This window comes from Hypanus sabinus, chromosome 5 (genome assembly GCF_030144855.1).
Source record: "Hypanus sabinus isolate sHypSab1 chromosome 5, sHypSab1.hap1, whole genome shotgun sequence".
Classification (NCBI taxonomy): domain Eukaryota; kingdom Metazoa; phylum Chordata; class Chondrichthyes; order Myliobatiformes; family Dasyatidae; genus Hypanus; species Hypanus sabinus.
Genome location: NC_082710.1, coordinates 132992878 through 133012399, shown reverse-complemented (window position 1 = coordinate 133012399; position 19522 = coordinate 132992878). Strand labels below are relative to the sequence as shown.

General features: G+C 37.6%; 2 protein-coding genes across 3 annotated transcripts in view; one reads left to right on the top strand and one right to left on the bottom strand.

The window, feature by feature from the left end:
* Positions 1–998: 998 nt before the first annotated feature.
* On the bottom strand, positions 999–17677 carry commd6 (COMM domain containing 6). 2 transcript variants are annotated; one of them, XM_059970417.1, is made up of 7 exons: positions 17536–17677; positions 15415–15473; positions 8742–8807; positions 8556–8632; positions 5345–5513; positions 2926–3078; positions 999–2183 (listed from the first exon to the last, which is right to left on the bottom strand). In XM_059970417.1, the coding sequence occupies exons 1-7, from the start codon at positions 17564–17566 to the stop codon at positions 2133–2135; spliced, it is 606 nt and encodes a 201-aa protein (XP_059826400.1). In that variant the 5' UTR covers positions 17567–17677; the 3' UTR covers positions 999–2132. The 2 variants fall into 2 exon arrangements, with proteins under 2 accessions (XP_059826400.1, XP_059826398.1); XM_059970415.1 differs by having other exon boundaries at positions 5345–5516; positions 17536–17675.
* A 38-nt stretch (positions 17678–17715) lies between these two features.
* The window catches only part of uchl3 (ubiquitin carboxyl-terminal esterase L3 (ubiquitin thiolesterase)), a 67296-nt gene continuing 65489 nt past the window's right edge, over positions 17716–19522 (top strand). Inside the window, exon 1 of the mRNA XM_059970414.1 lies at positions 17716–18054. Coding sequence (XP_059826397.1) covers positions 18013–18054 — 42 coding nt within the window. The 5' untranslated portion in view covers positions 17716–18012. The remainder of the gene's footprint in view (positions 18055–19522) is intronic.

Below are 19522 nucleotides of genomic sequence, written 5' to 3'. Positions count from 1 at the left end.
TTGTTTTGTTCTGGGTTGTGGCACTGAAATCTGTGGTAATGTTTATGGGGTGCCCCCAAAACATTCTCAGATGTATGCGTGTGGTGATGGTGTTTAATAACAGGCACTGTCTTCTTGAAGCACTGGCGTTTGAAGATAATATCAGTGATGTGGATGATTGTGTTCAAGATGGAGCTGATCAAATCTACAACCCTGTGCAGCCTCCATATCACGTGGTGACACCAACAGGCAGAATACTCTCCACAAGAGCCTACGATGACATACCAATTCTCCTTAAAATCCTAATGACTATTTACTCTTTAGCTGTTGTCTGACCTGCAGACGTTTTCCAACATTTTGCATGAGTTCCTCGAGATTTTTACCTTCTGAAAAATCTCTTGCGCCTGCTGGAAGAATTCCGGGCACTATGTTTTGTGTTGAGACCCTTCATCTGAACTGAAAGAGTATTGGAGAGGAGCACCAGTATAATGTGAGGGGAAGGAAGTGGAGTACTGTTGCTCCACCCTTTGCCTCGCCTCTTTCTACCTGGATGTGGGAGGAACCTGGAGCATGCAGCGCAAACCTACACTATTACAGGGAGAACATAGGCTCCCAGAGGCCAGGAACAAACCCAGGTCATCGGAGTCCTGAGCCAACAGCTCCAGCTGTGCCGTTGTGTTGGCTCAGAAGAAACGTCATTCTTCATCAAAGAAGCATTGGAGCTGACCGATCGAACTTCACAGCTCAGGGAAAACAAAGTGCAGTATGTCCTGCACATACAATGACATTCGAGAATTGTGCAACAGTTTGCAAATTTATGTTTATTATTCATGAAGAAAACACAGGAGGTACAAGCCGACAGATGGTTGAGGTATGACAATTCTCTATGTCAACAGGGCATAATGGTTTATTGAGTTGTTGACTCTGCAGCAACTTAAAAGGGGAGAATTCAATGGAAGGCTGAAATTCCAAAACAATTGAAAGAGGGTGTATACAACTTCAGCAGATTTATTTTCAGCTATTTTTTGTCAGCAAAGTTCATCCCCCCCCCCCCACGATCATTGCATTCCATATACAAAAGCAACATTTTCTTCATCAAAAACACAACTAACCCAATACTAGAAATGAATATGGCTTCCTTCAGCATGTACGGTGCTAGCTTTCTAAAGTAGTTTGGATAATGTGAAATTGACAATTCTAAATAATAATTTTGCTTCAAATATTGAATAGTTACTGACACATATCACTGATTGTCGAAATTGTGTGAATGAAGTGCAAACTCCATGAAATACACAGATTGAGTCCCTAAAGTGGCAAAAATGCTGAAAACCATAACTGCAACCAATTCACAAGAATCTAATTTATCATCATGCATCTTTCATTACTACTTTCTCACATACCAACCACACAGTCCCTGCATCTGACTACACTGCAGCCAAAAAAAATATCACCACCCAAATAAGCACTGGTTGCATCAATAAACCAAGGCATTCATGTGTACGTAGATGTGCATGGTCCAATTTAGTCTTAGTATGACTAAAATGTTAGTTAAAATGTATTTGATCTATAAGAAATATTAATACAAGGAACCAGAACTCTAATGGTAAGAATTGAAGCAGAGTGGCTGAATTAAGCTGAAGGAAAACTCTTCCAATTGTCAATCTCCTTACAACTTGACACTGGCATAATACTGCCTTATAGTGCTCCTTGTTACAGATCCTTCAATAACAAGTGTCAATCAACAGAGATTTCTAGTGGATCACCAGAGACCATTCAAATATATTCCACAAGACTTAGTACACATGGGCACTGGAGCAAGACAGATTTAGCTTCACAGTTGGAAACAAGACAACTCTGTCCTTTCTGTCCCACCAATCCAACTGTAAATTCAAGTTATCATTAATTATCATTTTGTTACCCCCATTTGGGCAAGTCTTCTTGATCTTTCCATTCCATCTAGTGCTTTTATTATTGAACCAAAATGTATAGTTACGTCCAACGACTGAAAAGTTAAGAATGGCAAAAAAAAAACTGTCATCTAAAATGTAAATCAAAAGTTGGATGCATCCATTTCCTTTGTTCTTGTGGAAATCCCTCTGCGAAATGGACGCCAGACCCGGGCTCGGAGTGTGGATGTCAGAACACAAGCCACATCAGACCATTTCAAGGACAGTGGCCAGTTCCTGGAACTGCTTGGAGAAGTTCTAGGAAGATGCAGAAACAAAGTTATTTTGAGGACAGTGCCAGATGGAGGGTCTTAGTCAATAAGCTCACCTTGTCTGAGTTCAACTGAGTCATTTCTTGCGATCAATTTGACTGACGTGGGTATTCAACCAAGCACAGCAAACAGAACTGAAAGTAACATGTGTTGTCAACCTTGCACATTACCTTCTAGCCTCCTCCTGCCCAGTTTCATTTTCATTACACCTTTAATCCCCTTCTCTGATATTTATCTTTCCACCATTAGTCTCTCCCTCACCCATTTTACATGAACACAGATGAATAATCCTCAGAGAGCAAATCTTTAACATTACACCATCTCTCCTTACTTCCTCCATTGAGAGACGTGATATTAACATGCACAATAATGCCTGACTTGAAACTTTGGTATCTGGAGCGACTAAGCTCCAGGCTTTAGTGAACTTATGTTGCGTGATCCCTCTGTGAAAGCAAAGTTACTCCGATTTCTTCTCATATCCCAAAGATGATCTAGTTGTTGGGTTAACAGGGCACTGTAATTTACCACTAGCCATAGATGGGTGAAAGAACAATTTTGTGGGAAGTTGATGGGCATATAAAAGTGAACAGGTTATAGGGAAATAAATGGAGGAAATGGCTTTCCTTTGGAGAGCTGGCAAAGATTCAACAGGCTGAATGGCCTCCTGCGTTATTGTAAGAAAACGTTAGAAAATATGCTCCATGAATTGTAGTCTTCAAGTTACTCACCTGAAACTGAGGGACAGTCATTTCAAATGATCTCCTGATTATTTCGCCTGAGGGATCAGCTACTTTCAGCGCTATGGTCACATATGGGCAGTTGAGAGACTTGCAGCTGTCAGAACTAACAGCCATTCCCAGTTTCCACTCCAGATCTACAAGCTTGCAGGAAAAGAAACAAAAAAATAAACCCAGGATATATTGGAAGCAGCACTGCCATAGATCCTTCGATTGAAGCTTGATACAAGGAATGCAAAATAAAACTTAAACTACCGAGTCTTTAGTTCAAATTCCAAGGCATTTGCTCTCATCATTAATATCAAGGAAACAATCTTACCTGGACACAGAGTTTATAATTAGTCACTCTGAAAGAGAATTAGTTAGGTTTCTCTGAAAATGTTTCTAAATTTGTTGAAGTACAGGAAAGACTGTAGTGGGAATGTTGCTACCATCTTCAGTAGCCTAATACAGCAAAGAAGAACCTGCTGAATATTGAAAGGCTTAGACTGAGTGGATATGGAGAGGATGTTTGCAATAGTGGGAGAGTCTATGACCAGAGGACACAGCCTCAGATTATAGAGATGTGGTGGAATTCCTGAAGATGAAATTCATTGTCGCAGATGGCCGTGGAGGCCAAGTTGGGTATATTTAAGGTGGAGGTTGATTGCAGGGGTGGATGCGAAGTTATGATGGCGCTAAATGGCGACTCCTTTGCTTGCATCTTCAGAAACAGCTCTATTTCTATCTTTGATATTTCCTTTTTTCCTTTCCAAGGTTCTTTTGAAGACCTTGACCCGAGTTACACTCTGCCTTCGTCTTTTTGTAGGAATGGGACCCACTCTCAAGGCCTCACGACTGGCCAGATTTTGATATCTCAAGGACGCAGCCTGGATGTCTTGAGCGCATTCAGGGTGCCAGATTTTCGTAGCTCTGGGGATGGGCTGATTCTAGGCCGGTGCCCCTGACAGGCTTTGCGGGAGAACACAGAACATCGGGAGCAGTGGGCTAGCTGCCGTGGGCTGTGTGTCCAGAGAGTTGTCTGTTTCCAGAGCTGATTCTCTGTTTGCAGAGCTCAGAAAAAGTGACGCAACAGACTCTTAACATCATAAATCAGTGAGTTGTTTGTGTGTCTTACCTCTTTTTCCCCTTATTAGGGGGAGAGAGAGAGAGAGCCTGTTTTATGTCGAATTACCAGGTGAACACGTACTCTTTGGGGTACTGCAAGTCTGTGTCTTTATTGATGCTTTGCTGCACTCTTGAGTGCTCGATGGGGGGTGCTGATGCTTTTTTTGCTGGTGGGGGAGGGGGGTTCATTACCTTGCTACTGCCTGTGCATTGGGGGGGGGGGCTTTGGAGTTCTAACTTTTAACTGTCAGTCACTCTTTGGGTTACTGTTTTTGTGGATGTTTGCGAAGTAAACGAATTTCATGATGTATTTTGTATACATTTATCTAATATTAAATGCACTTATTGAGAGATTCTTGAAAACTACAAGGGTGTCAAAGGATATGGAAAGAAGGCAGGAAAATGGAATTGAGAGGGGAAATATATTAGCCATGATCAAATGGTGGAGCAGACTTAATGGGCCAAATGGCCTAATTCTGCTCCTATGTCTTATGGTCCAACTCCGAGCTCAGTAGCGAGGCCAAAATGCAAGTGCACTTAGCCGTCTGGTGAAACAGGATCATCTACACACCATGGTTAAACGGTTTCCATCTGTGCTGCTGACACAACATTACATCAAACTGTGAGACTTAGAAACCACAGCAATTGTGGCTCACAGGACAAATTTACCAAACACCACAGCTCTACTTGCTGGGACATGATTGTGCTGAACAGGAAGTGATCACAAGGGACCTGTTATACAGATAACTAAAGGACAGGAGAAGATCAGAACACACCAGTATTTACTACAAACGTGCATGCAAGCGAAATAAGAAGTTGTTTGGAACTATTCTCAACTAATGGGAAATAATTGTAATCAATGGTGTCAGCTTCTCCAGCAGTCCATGAAAGGAGGTACTGTACAGGCCTTGAACAACTTGGAGCCAGAGCTGTAAGGAGCATAGAGTTTCTACGTGTCCAATAATGACGTATGCACTGTAATGCCTGCCATAGATCACACATGGGACTACTTATCTCCATGAGACACAGCATCTCCCATAGACAAAAGATCTTGGCCGGGTCAAAGAACTTTCTCTTGGAATTGACTCTTTTTGTTCTTTGAGAGCAAAGTGGAACAAAACTAATACTTCAGGTCAATTGTAAGTTAGGTGATTGAAGAGTAACTTTGATTTTGGTTTGTTCTCATTGCAAGTCATGCAGACACACTCGGGAAGGAACAAGGCCGCAGATTTATCCAAGACTCCTACTCACACGAGAGCTTTAAGAAGTCACTCCACACACGGCAAAGCAGTGAGCGTCTCACCTGTCCTACTGTTAACATGTGCTTGGCGTCCTCTGTCGTCACAATGAGTTTGCCCTGTTCGTTCCACACATGACGGATAACCTGAAGCGCTTGTTTCGACCACTTACTGCTGCTGTCTGACAGCTTCACAATGAGCTCCTCAGCTGACACGTCCCTCTGCGCAGCTGCTCTACTAAGAGATGGAAGCAGGAAGATTGGCAGGGATTCAATTATAATGAAAATCAGGTTTTATAGGTTAATTTCTGTAAGGATTCACCTTCATATAGCTGGACCCCACCTTTAGCTGTTGGATGCATCATATAGAAATTCCCAAATACCCAGAGTTTTACTAGTGGTAAGAAAAATTGACTCCCAAGTCATCAGTGAATGGTGTTGGATTAAGATCTGAATTGCTATTTAAATTGGGTTTTTTTTATAGTTTAAAATTCTGTATGCTTGCTTATATGATTGTATAAATCACCTGTTGTCTGTAAATTTTTAGTAGATTTTTACGTATTTTTGCCCGTGGGCCTAAGATGTCACAGCAGTATAAATCGAGACAGTCCATCCTGTTCACAGAATTTTCCTATCAGAGAATATTCCTTTATGTAACCAAATTAAACTAGTTTTTAGTATAACAGGGTCTCCAGCATTTTGTCATTTGCCTTTCTTGGCTGCTTTTACTGCATATTATTTGCTGCTTCACTTTGATGATCACAGTATAGGCCCTTCACCCCATGATGTTGTGCCAATCTTTTAACTCTCTCCAAGGTGAATCTAACCTTTCCATCCCACATAACCCTCTATTCTTCATGCATTCTATTTCCTAAATGTTCCTAACATATTTGCCTCTACCACCACCTCGAGCAGCATGTTCCACACGCCCTCTCTGTAAAAAAAAACTTGCGTCCCTTCTATACTTTCCTTCAACTTCTTCAAAATTATGCTCTCTTGTACTAGCCGTTTCTGCTTGAGGTGGCACACTCTATCTATGCCTCTTATCATCTTATCCACTTGTATACAGTGTCATTCTTCTCCGCTCCAAAGAGAAAAGGCCTGGCTCACTCAACCTTTCCTCATACGACGTGCTCCCAACTCTAGGCAGAATCCTGGTAAATCACCCCTGCACTCTCTCTAAAGCTTCTATATCCTTCCTATCATGAGGTGACCAGAACTGATCAGAATACTCCAAGTGTAGTCTAACCAGGCTTTTATAGAGCTGCAAAATTACCTTGTGGCTCTTGAACAATCCCCTAATTGTCAACACATGCTACACCCTTAACAACCCTAACCTACTCTGAGGGATCCATGGACACGGACCCAAAGATCCCTCAGTTCCATCAGATTGCTAGAGATCCTGCTGTCTAATAAAACGGCAGCAACCATAAGATTTGCACCTCATTCTTGGTTTCTGAAGGAACTTCTGGACGGTATCATCTCCAGGTCCAATGGTGGGAAAAGAGGAGGGTGACAACAAGTGGGTGAACTAACATGAAGGGGGTCACATAGGTCATCATGTCTATGCATCTGGAATAAAGTCATTGAGAAAGACTGCAGCCCTGTCATTTGCAGCTCTGGTTTTCTGGGTTCAATTCTGACCTTATTGCCCTCAATGTGGAGTTTGCACATCTGTCCTGTGACCTTCATTTCCCCCTTGTCCTCCATCGCCCCAAAGACATTCTCATTGGTAGGTATACGGTTACTGTAATCACTCCTAGAGTAGATGAGAGGCAGGAGAATGAATGAATGTTGATGGCATCTGAGAAGAAACAGGTTACAGGGAAATATTAGGTTTGGTATTTGGCATGGATTAGGTGGGCTGAATGGCCTCTAAAGTCCTATAAAAATAGGACTTACTTTGCATCGAGAGGGGGAGGGCAAGAGAAGGGGTGAGGGAGAGATAGAGGAAAAGAGACTGACTGACAGAAGTGTTCTGAGAACTGACATATAGTCAGTGGCACAAATACCAAATTTCTACTGATTCTTAACTGCTAATCAAGGCAATTGCAGAGGGACAATAAATTCCAGCTTCACCAGTGATCCCCTCTACTCTGTGAGTGCAATAATAATTGTTTAAAAAAAAATCACATTTGACATTTTCAACCAAATAACATTGATTCCAACACTAATTCCATTCCCACATCGTCAAAATATTCACAACACTAATAATAATGTTACTCAAAAAAATGAACAAATACTCTAAAGCAAAATGATCTGGAGAATGCTGCATGTGATCATTCACTTCGACATTTTGATGTGATCAGATTGCAAAATATTCTCAGCTGTAAAACATCAAAATGCAAAAAAAAAAGTGACTTGGAAAGCAAAACTGCATAACCAAACTTACACATTTTCATAAAAGACTAATAGATTGCATATGTTTCATTTTTACTGAACTTCATTAGTAAATCAGCAGATTTTTAAATTTACCAGGGAAACTCAATTTTGTACTGTAGCATACTGAACCAGTTACCAAATGTGTTAAAGCATTATGGACACATGACACAGTGTCAGACAAATTAAATTATGTCATTGACTCACTGTGATCAGCTCCAACACAGAGATACTACCTTATCAATGCATCTCTTAAGTTCAAAGTAAATTTTATTATCAGAGTACCTATATGTCACCAGTACAACCTTGAGATTCATTTTCTTGTGGGCATACTCAACAAATCTACAGAATAGTTACTATAACCAGAACAATGAAATGATCAACAAGACTGTGGAAATGCAAATATAAATAAATAGCAGTAAATAATGAAAACATGACATAATGAGTCTTTGGAAGTGAGATCATTGCATGTGGGAACATTTCAATGATGCAGCGAGTGAAGTTGAGTATAGTTTTGTTCACACGCATGATGATTAAGGGGTAGTAATTGTTCTTTAACTTGCTGATGCAAGGCCTGAGGCTTTTGTACTTTCTACCTCATGGCAGCAATGAGAAGGGAGTACGACCGGCTGGTGGTGATCCCTGATGATGGGCACTGCTTTCCGACAACATTTCATCTCGATATCATCAGTGGTTGGGAGGTATTTATCTGTGAGGTGCTGGGTTAAATCCACTACCTTTTATAGGATTTTCCACTCAAAGGCATTGGTTTTTCCATACCAGGCTGTGATGCAGCCTGTTCAATTATTAATTGAGAAAAACTTAATATGGGTGATTTTGGTTTTAAGAAGATTGGTTACACACTTCTTCAAATTGAGGCATATTGCAAAATTGTTACCTGAAAATCAACGTGATAACATGAACCATCTTCTTAGTAGCTTCCACATCCAGTTCAACACCAGCAGTTTGAAGTCTCTGTTTAAAACAAAAGACACGTTGACTAGGTGTCCAAAATCTAACGGCAAAGTAAAACAAGTGAAGGCTAAGCTTGTATTAAATTTTTTTTCCAAAATCAGAAACTTACTTCAGCCAATTCAACACTATTCACACCAGGGGTTTTGCATTGTAGGTATAACATGATCTGCTGGCACTGTTGCAAAGTTAGACACGCAACAAAAAAGAGAAAAATTAAACACAATAATACAATGTTATTTTTTATTAACCATATAACAATAAAAATATAATTGCACCAATTGATTCATGATACAACTTTTGATTGTAAGAAAAAATTAACTTTTAAATGCCTTAAATTCCCTGGAGCATATTTTAAGACAATTATTTAATTATTAAACCTATAATATTTTCATTGAAATACACAAAGCAAGACAAAGGGTCATATTTAGTTGTGTCACTGTTCAGATATGCACCCATCTTCAACTTGTAAGACATTTCATTTACATATTTCTGTATGCTTTCATTTGAAGAAACTCCATTTTCTTAATCAGATTATAGACAAGATATAGGAGCAGAATTAAGCTATCTGACTCATTGTCTGCTCCACCATTTCATCATGGCTGATCCAATTTTCCTCTCAACCCCAATTTCCTGCCTTCTCCCCATATCCTTCATGCCCTGACTAATCAAGAGTCAACCTCAGCCTTAAACATGAAGAGTTGACCTCCATAGCTGCATTCTAAAAGGACGTCCCTCTATTCTGAGGCTGTGTCCACTGGTCTTAAGACTCTTCATAGGAAATATCCTTCCCATGTCCACTCTATCACCATTTGATACGTTTCAATGAGGTCACTGCTCATACTTCTGAATTCTAGTGTATACAGGCTCAAAGCCATCAAATGCTCTTCATATAACAAGCCATTCAATGCAGCAATCATTTTTGTGAACTTCCTTTGAACTCAATCCAATTTCAGCACATCCATTCTAGGGCACCCAAAACTGCTCACAACACTCCGACAGAGGTTTCACCAGTGCTTTATAAAGTCTCCACATTAAATCCTTGCTTTTATATTCCAGTCCTCTTGAAATGAATGCTAACATTGCATTTGCCTTCCTCGCCACAGATTCAACCTGCAAATTAACCTTTAGCGAATCCTGCACAAGAACTCCCAATCCTTTTGCACCCCTTTTGTATTTTCTCTCCATTTATAAAATAGTCAACCCTTTTATTTCTTCTAACAAAGGGCATGACCAAACACTTCCCAACACTGTAATCCATCTGCCATTTCTTTGCCCATTCTCCTAATCTGTCTCAGTCCTTTGGTAGACTCTCTACTTCCCCAAAACTACTTGCCCCTCCGCTGATCTTCATATCTTCTGCAAACTTTGCAACAAAGCCATCAATTCCATCATCCATATCCTCAACATTTAACGTAAAAAGAATTGGTCCCAATAGAGACCCCTGTGAAGCACCACTAGTCACCAGCAGCCAACCAGAAAAGACTCCCTTTATTTCCACTCTCTGCCTCCTGCCAATCAGCCACTGCTTTATCCATGCTAGGATCTTTCCTGTAATACCAAGGGCTCGTAGCTTGTTAAGCAGCCTTATGTGTGGTACCTTGTCAAAGACCTTTTAAAAATCCAAGTGCACATCAACCGATTCTTTGATGATAGATTCAATAGTGAAACTCTAGATAAATATAATTACTAAAAGTATGCCCCGAACATCAGTGCATAATCTTTGTCAGAGGAGCCATGCATCCGTTTCTATTCTGTGTTGCATGTTTATGATGTGCATTATGGTAAGTAGCCATGTGAGTGAGGGCACAGTAAAGTGAAGGGAATAAGTTACATAACTTCCCATAAGTCTTGGCTTGTGAAACGTCATCTTTGTATCTGAATATGGAATTTCTTTTTTAAAGATGTATTACATTTTTAAACTTTAATGTTCATTTTTTTTTATTAATGATTTTTCTGGTTTTACTATTTTAGTTTTTTTTTGATTTGTCTGATATGTGTGTGTATGTGTATGTGTATATATATATATGTAGGTATATATATATATATATATTTTTTTTTTTTTGCAACTCTATATTTTAATTAGGGTGTTATATAGTTTTTTCTTAAAAAATTTTCTTATGGAGCTGCCATCTTGAAATGGGGGTAATTTTAGTATTAGTTTATGCGCCTGCCGCTTGGCTTTCTTTCAAAGGGTGGGGGGAGGGGGGAGGGATCTTTTTTCATGCTTTTGCTTTTTATTTTTTTGCTTTTAGTTTATGGGCTGACTTTAAATTGTTAATATTGTTGAGGTGTCAGGATCTCCGGTTGCTCCTGAATCAATTTTCCTTCTTCCTAAATTGTGGGTTATGTGTCTTTTTAACCTTTTATGATACACACAATTAATATTGGTATGATGGATAAATCTATTAACTTTATCTCGTGGAATACTAATGGTTTAAATCATCCGATTAAACGTAAAAAAATATTTAAAGTATTCCATAGATTGAACGCTAATATTATTTTTGCACAGGAGACCCATATTAGGAGGGAGGATAATCAACGTTTTTTTAGGTTCTGGAAAGGTCAACAATTTCACTCAAATTGTACCGCTAAAATTAGGGGTGTGTCTATTTTTATAGACGCCTCAATTTCGTTTACACATTATGAAATTATTTCGGATCCACAGGGTAGATTTTTGTTGATAACTGGTTCACTTTTTAATCGGAAAGTTGTTTTAGTTAATATTTATGCTCCAAACTTTGATTGTCCTGAATTTTTTAAACGTTTATTTACTTCTCTTCCTAACTTGAATGAATATATGTTGATTATGGGTGGAGACTTTAATTGTTGTTTGAATCCTTCGATGGATAGATCTAAACCTATTCGAACTCTTCCGAATAGATCAGCTTTACTTATTAATTCTTTTATGGTTGATTCTGGAATTACTGAAATATGGCGGTTTTTGAACCCTAAAGATAAAGAATTTTCATTTTTTTCACATGTTTATCATAGTTATTCTAGAATTGATTATTTCCTTATTGATCATCGTTTATTAACAGATGTTATTGATTGTAAATACGATTCTATTGCTATTTCGGATCATGCGCCTTTGAAGTTATCTATCAAGATTCCGGACTCTTCTTTCAATACTAGATCTTGGAGACTTAATGCTACTTTGCTTCAAGATCCAGAATTTATTACCTTCATAAAACAACAAATTGACTTATTTTTTTCAACAAACTATAATGAAGAGATTGATAAAGGAATACTTTGGGACTCTTTCAAGGCTTTTATTCGTGGACAAATTATTTCATATTCCGCTGGTAAAAAGATATTCAGATATAGCTTTATTGGTGGATAAAATTAAAGAAATTGATAAGATTTATTCCGTTACTCCTACCAAAGAACTTTATAAGAAGAGAGTTGAGCTTCAAATGGAACATAGTTTATTATTATCTTCTTCAATTGAGAATCAATTAATTAAGACTAGGGCTCAATTTTATATTCATAGTGATCGAACTGGTAAATTGTTAGCTAATCAATTAAAAGCTATTTCGACTAAGCGACAAATTATTAAAATTCGTAAACAAGACGGTAATTTAACTACTGATTATAAAGAAATCAATAACACTTTTCAAGATTTTTATAAATCTTTATATCAATCAGAATTTGACGGTGACCGGTTTACGATGGATAATTTTTTTAATAATTTGAATATTCCTAAACTGATAGATGAAGATTGTAGCTTGCTTGATGCTCCTATTTCTATGGATGAAATAAGAGAGGCTATCTCATCAATGAATTCAGGGAAAGCTCCTGGTCCTGATGGTTTTATTGTAGAATTTTTTAAAACTTTTTCTTTATTGCTTTCTCCTTGGCTATGTGAAATCTTTAATGATGCGTTTGTTAAGAAGAGACTACCTCAATCGTTTTATGAAGCTACTATCTCTTTAATTCTTAAAAAAGATAAAGATCTTACTTTATGTGCATCTTATCGCCCTATATCATTATTAAATGTAGACTCTAAGATTCTTACAAAAATTTTAGCCATTAGATTAGAAAAGGTATTACCACAGATTATTTCAGAAGATCAAACTGGTTTTATTAGGAATCGATATTCCTTTTTTAATATTAGAAAATTGATTAACATAATTTATACTTCATCACCTACAACCCCAGAATGTGTTATCTCATTAGATGCTGAAAAAGCCTTTGATAGAGTTGAATGGACATATTTATTTAATGCATTGAGAAACTTTAATTTTAGTCCTAATTTTATATCATGGATTAAATTAATATATTATAAACCTGTTGCTTCTGTTCTTACAAATAATTATAGATCCTCTTTTTTTCAATTATCTCGTGGTACGAGACAAGGTTGTCCTTTAAGTCCTTTATTATTTAATATTGCATTAGAACCTTTAGCTATTGCTATTCGTGAGTCTCCTAATATTTTTGGTATTACCCGTAATGAGAAGTTATACAAATTATCGCTTTATGCTGATGATTTGTTGTTATATATTTCTAATCCTAGTAGGTCTATTCCTGCTATTTTATCCTTGTTGGCTCAATTTGGTAGCTTTTCTGGTTATAAGTTAAACTTAGATAAGAGTGAGTTATTCCCTTTAAACGCGCAAACTTTATTGAGTGATAGGATGCCATTTAAAGTTGTTACTGATAACTTTATCTATTTAGGTATAAAAATCACCAAGAAATATAAAGATTTATTTGGACTGAATTTTTTACCTATGCTTCATCAAATTCAGCAACTTACTACTAGATGGTCTCCCTTATTTTTATCATTAGTTGGTCGGATTAATGCTATTAAAATGATGATTTTACCGAAATTTTTATATTTATTCCAAGCTTTACCAATTTTTATTCCTAAATCTTTTTTTGATAATATTGATTCAAAAATTTCCTCATTTGTGTGGCAAAATAAAAATCCTAGGTTAAGCAAAAGGCAATTACAAAAGTCTAAAAAAGATGGTGGTCTAGCTTTACCTAACTTTAGATTTTATTATTGGGCGAATAATATTCGTAACCTAATGTACTGGAAACTAGATTTGGATTCACCTGTGTGCCCACAGTGGGTAAATTTAGAATGTAGTGAGGTTAAGGGATATTCTATATTTTCCGTTCTTGGTTCTTTTCTTCCTATTGATTTAGCCAAATTCAATAAACAGATATCTAACCCTGTTGTTAAACATACACTACGAATTTGGTTTCAATTTCGCAAATTCTTTAATCTGAAAAACTTTGCTCTGGACAGCCCTATTTTATGTAATTTTTTTTTTAAACCTTCATTGACAGATCAAGCTTTTAGTATATGGAAAAGGAAAAGTATAAAATGTTTTTGTGATCTTTTTTTTGAAGGTACTTTGATGTCTTTTGATCAACTATCCAACAAATTTGAATTACCTAAATCTAATTTTTTTAGATACTTACAAATTAGAAATTTCTTACATAAAATTCTTCCATCTTTTCCTAACTCAACTCCATCGGATTTTTCAGATTTGATTTTTACTTTTAATCCTTGTCAGAAGGGATTAGTAGCTTTTATTTATAACATGATTATGAAGATACAGCCAGAAATATCGGATAGAATTAGACAAGAATGGGAAAAAGAACTTCGATGTAATATATCAATAGATAAATGGGAAAAAATTTTACAAATGGTTAATTCCTCCTCTATTTGTGCTAAACATGCTTTAATACAATTTAAAATTGTACATAGAGCTTATATGTCTAAAGATAAGCTTGCCCGATTTTATTCGCATATTAATCCTCAATGTGACAGATGTCACTTAGAAGTGGCTTCATTGACTCACATGTTTTGGACATGTCCCACTTTACATAACTATTGGAAGGACATTTTTGATGTCATTTCCTCAGTATGGAATATCGATTTACAACCCCATTTTATTACTGCAATTTTCGGTATACCAAATGAAGATGGCAATCAGCTTTCCCCTTCAATCAGACGAATGATTGCCTTTGTAACATTAATTGCCAGAAGGTCTATATTACAAAACTGGAAAGAAGTAAATCCTCCTACTACATTTCAGTGGTTCTCCCAAACTATTTCTTATTTGAGTTTGGAAAAAATCAGAAGCACTATCTTTGATTCTTCAATTAAATTTGAAGAAACCTGGGGACCATTTATTCGACACTTTCATATGAATTAATTTGGCCTATTTCAGATCCTTTTCTCTACTTATACTTGTTCAGGTATGGAGTTCCGGAGTTCTTTTCTTGACACCTTTATATATTTATAAAATGCTATTATTGCCCATGTTAGTTTTAGTTTAGTATTTTTTTTCAATATATATTTTTTCACATATATAATTTCAATTATTTTTTTTTCTTCTTTTTTCGACGATTATTTTTGTTTTTTTTTCATACATATTTATATAGACTTGATTGATTTATGTACCTTTTGTTGATGGATGTTTTAATAGGATATTATTATCCTATTACTAATGTAATCTCAAGTTTATTGAATCTGTAATCTATTCATTATTATGTGTTGTTTTTTTTTATGTATGAAATTTAATAAAAAGATTGAAAAAGAAAGAAAGAAGTTACATAAAGTGCCTTGTTCTGGGCAGTTTGTTTCTGGGGACTGCTGGGTGTCATACCTTTCGTTGACTGCTTAATTGTAGCTAAACCTAATAGCAGCTAAAACCAAGTATCAATATCACCATCTACAATTTAACCAGATTATATACATCACCACAAACTTCCTTACATTTGCATTTAGACAATAGAGTCTCCATTGCAGTTAACAAATTAATACTTACCACCTCTGCAAATAAATCCTGGGGCAACTTACTAATGTTTTCAATAGAGTTCTCAAAACCTGTAATTTAAAAAAAAAGAGGAAAAGACTGTGTATCCTGGCACAAATTGATCTGGGATTAATAGTTGTTAATCCACGTCCTGATTTCAAGGGATATTAGAATGATGCCAAACATGCCATGCTACGGCTCCACTGTTATCAGTCATCCCAGAGTGAAGGTTCTAGTTAAAACACAAGTGCAGATGCTGGAAACCCAAAATAAAATCAGAAGATGCTGGATAGGCTCAGTAGTTCAGGCAAAACACTTGGCAAGTAAACGCTAATGGAGTTTACTGATTCCAAGTATTTTCGCAATGGGTGAGCAGCCATGCTTAGGTCTTGCAAGGGCTGTTGAAGCAAAACTGAAGATGCTTTCTTCTCTGTCACTGACCCTTTGATTTAGTACTCTAACTATAACATAACTTGGTATATCACGTACCATCTTCAGTCCTCATTCAACATCCTAATGGATGGCAGGGCTTCGCTTGCTTAAATTTTCCTAGATTGATCACATAGAGATGGGGCACAGAACAGGCCCTTCCGGCGCAGCAAGCTGCGGCTCCCAGCAACCCTCCTATTTAATCCTAGCCGAATCACAGGATAACTTACAATGAACAATTAACCTACTAACTGCTACGTCTCGGGACTGTGGGAGGACCCGCAGCACCTGGAATAAACTTATGCGTTGAATGGGAAGGACATGCAAACTTCTTACAGACGGTGCTGGAATTGAACTCTGAACCCTTGAGCTGTAATAGCATGTGCTGATCACTATGCTACCGCGGCTCCCTATTATTTCTTTCTTATCCTCCTGCAATGAATCACCTTTACTTCCCTTTGCTGTCCAGGGAACTTTGCTGAGTTTTCTGCTGGAGCAGAGCATTCTAGAGCTCATAAAAGTTTTACAACATTGTACAGACTATTTTTTTCCTGAGTTCTAGCTGCCTTAATGTATCTGCAAAATGTATTCTATCAGTTTCTTAGATGGTTTCGCCTAACTAAATTCATCTACTTTTTTCACTGATACAATGACTTTAGTAAGATAAGAATACATACATGCTGCAATTCTTCCTTTGACTCATGCAATACCCACTTCTGTGTGTTTCAATGAGATGACAAAGACCCAAATTTTTGAGTCAAATATGCAAGCAACTTAACTAAGGAGCTATGTTAATTTAATTTTCACTTTTTCCTGTTTGATGTTTAAGTTCTACCATTTATCAATTAACAGCAAGGAAAGCAAAAAACAAGCATACATCATCTTTTTGAACAATTACATTACAAACACCACTCTGCCTGGAAGCATTTTTTCTGGTCTTTAAGATTAACTCTGGAACCTGATCATAGCTACCAACAACGCTTATGAAAGACTTTAAAATAACGCAATTCTATAATTATTAATTTTTAACACATGGGTACTTTGTCGCTCTGTACTGCTTTCCACTCAATATGCTTATAGTGATGCAATAGTGAAAACACTCTTGCAAAACTGAAAGGAATTGAACACAATACTGTGCCATCCCTCAGCACAACTTAAACCTTGCAATATTATCAGCCTTTGACACATTGGTGATGGCCTCTGCTTCCTTCTAGTGGCCATAGGCATTCAATTTAAAAGTAAAGCACCCTTCCACCTTGCTGCAAGAAATAAATAATTGCTTCATTTCAGCTTCAGAATGCGCTCAGTAATCTGTAGAATATTTTCTTCTGTGTTCATAGCACATAAATAACGTATACTAATGAGTCTTCAAGCTGTCATTACAGATGGACAGTTCTAATGAGGAAAGCTCTTAGAAAGCGGAGGGCATAACTCTGCAGTCCAAACGGACCGGAGTATGCCGTGCACGTAGATGTACGACAACCATAAGCAAAAAGTAGAACTGGAAACAGTCTGTCTTTTCTACCAAACATACATGTACTTACAAATGTAGCTACAACATGCAAACACACAAAAAATCCCTATCAAACCTATATTAATTTTAATCGGTGGCGACGAGGTTAACAGAATCGCCCCCAAAACAGTGCACAGCACTTACTGCGCATTTCGACCGTGTGTGGAACATGAGGCCACAATGTCACTCACCTGTCCCGAGCAACAACCCCAGGCCAGCCATAGCTAACGCTGCACTTCCGCCCCGCTCATTGTCTCCGCGTTCCAACAAAGTCGCTACTTTCCGCCGGGTGACGTAGTTCGGCGCGCGCCGGGAATCCCAGGCAGACGGCCTCTAGCGATTGGCTGCTCTCCCTGCCCTCTGACCGCACCGACCATCAGCAACTTCTCAGGGAGTTGCCCTCTTATGTTCAACACTCGATCCACTTTAGCAATAATTTTTAAATGTAACCTCATTCTCTTACTGTGTTACATATATCGTTACTGGATTCTTGCATGCGCTGATTAAAGGCATCAGAAGCTGCGAAGAGTATAAGTTCCTGTTAAGTGTGCATTTCTCCCCCGTCTGTGTGTAAGGAATATCTGAGAAATTAACGACGAAAGCGTGACTTGGAGGAGAAGAAGTAGCATTGCTAAAAGACTAAAGGCCTCGTCAAATAATATTAGAGAATGAGTTGTCCACGCTGGTTACCGCTGGAAGCCAATCCAGATGTATGTGTTATTTAGAAATAATGGTGTCAAAATTGTTGCATTCTTTAAAATGAGAGGTGTAAATTGCATTTGACAGCTTCCTTTCATGTTGATTGATCAGTTTTTTTTCATTTTCCCCCTAGGTCATGAACCAGGTGAGTTACTGACACTGGAGAGAATTGATCTGCTCTTGGTTATCATTTCGGGAGAACTTGCCATCGGGATTTATGTAAAAATTGTGCTTTTCTTCTGACACGATGTTGTGATTGTTCAATCTAGTACCTCTCAAAATGGGCGACAGTTATTTTAAGACCCTCCATTGGTGTCAGGTTTGTAATGTAGAAATTTCCATGTGTCCCAAGATTGAAGTGTGATTTTAAAATTGAATAGTGGCATTTCTTTCTTCTAAAGGTAGCGTAAGCAGTGTAAAAATGCTGAAGTGCTTTCTGCTTTGTCCATTTGCAAGAGAAACGTGAAGCAGTCGATTCAATTGGCAGATCTGAATCTTGGTTAAGCAAGCTGAAAGGTTTAATGATGAGGCATTTGCAATAATAGTTTTAAGATTCATGGTAAAGTATCAATACACAGCTGCTTCTCTCTTGTCATCTACAGCATATTGCAATCTGACATTTATCTACTTGCTAATGTAATTTGGGAAAATGCCACGTTTTAAATAAAGATGGTATAGTTTAATCTCTTTTCAGTTTTATTCAGGTTACATAACTATTTCCCCACAGTAATCTCCCCTTTGAGTTGGGAGATGGGTAGCTTTGGGGCTCTTGTGTTTGCTCCTGTGATGTGTGTACAGTTTACCATTTCTGTAGTTATTGGATGTTCGTGTTTACAAGGAAATTTTTCATATATATACTTAGAGATGCAGTGCAGAATAGGACCTTGCAGCCCATCGAGCTGCACTACCCTGCAACCCCAATGTAGTTCTTGCCTAATCACAGGCTCCAATTACCATTTCTGTAATTAGTGGACATTCCCATCTAGAAAGGGCAAATTTCCACATATGGTATCTCTATTGATAAGTGGCTGATAATGTTCTGGCAGATTATTTAACGACCATGTCAAGACATTGAAATTGTTGATTCATTCTTGCCTGTCCCAGGAGGCTGTTGATCTGATTTATTTTAGAGCTTTATAACTACCTCCTTCTCGAGGACGATATTTTGTCCTTTTGTTATTAGTCTTTTGCTGTCACATCACATTATTTTCAATTCCGTGTCTGAACTGCATTTTAAAAATTATGAAATCACCTAGCAGGCAAATAAGGAATCATTACATCAAATGAATCACAGCATAAATACAAATTTGCATTTTAAATGGGCTAACCCAGGGTTCACAACCTTTTTTTTAATGCCATGGTACCTTACCATTAAACGAGCAGTCTGTGGAAGCCAGGTTGGGAACCCTGGTCTTATCAGACCATAAAATATTTTAAGATCAAATGAATTAGTGTTGGCTTTTTCTTTTCTTTCACTCT

What these genes read in the sequence shown, in the direction of transcription:
- commd6 (XM_059970415.1), bottom strand. Translation starts at nt 17,566, where the DNA reads ATGGCTGGCCTGGGGTTGTTGCTCGGGACAG. An exon ending in GGGGTTGTTGCTCGGGACAG is followed by an intron (nt 15,474 to 17,535) that starts GTGAGTGACATT and finishes TTTAAATTACAG; the next exon opens with GTTTTGAGAACTCTATTGAA. An exon ending in ATAGTGTTGAATTGGCTGAA is followed by an intron (nt 8,633 to 8,741) that starts GTAAGTTTCTGA and finishes TGTTTTAAACAG; the next exon opens with AGACTTCAAACTGCTGGTGT.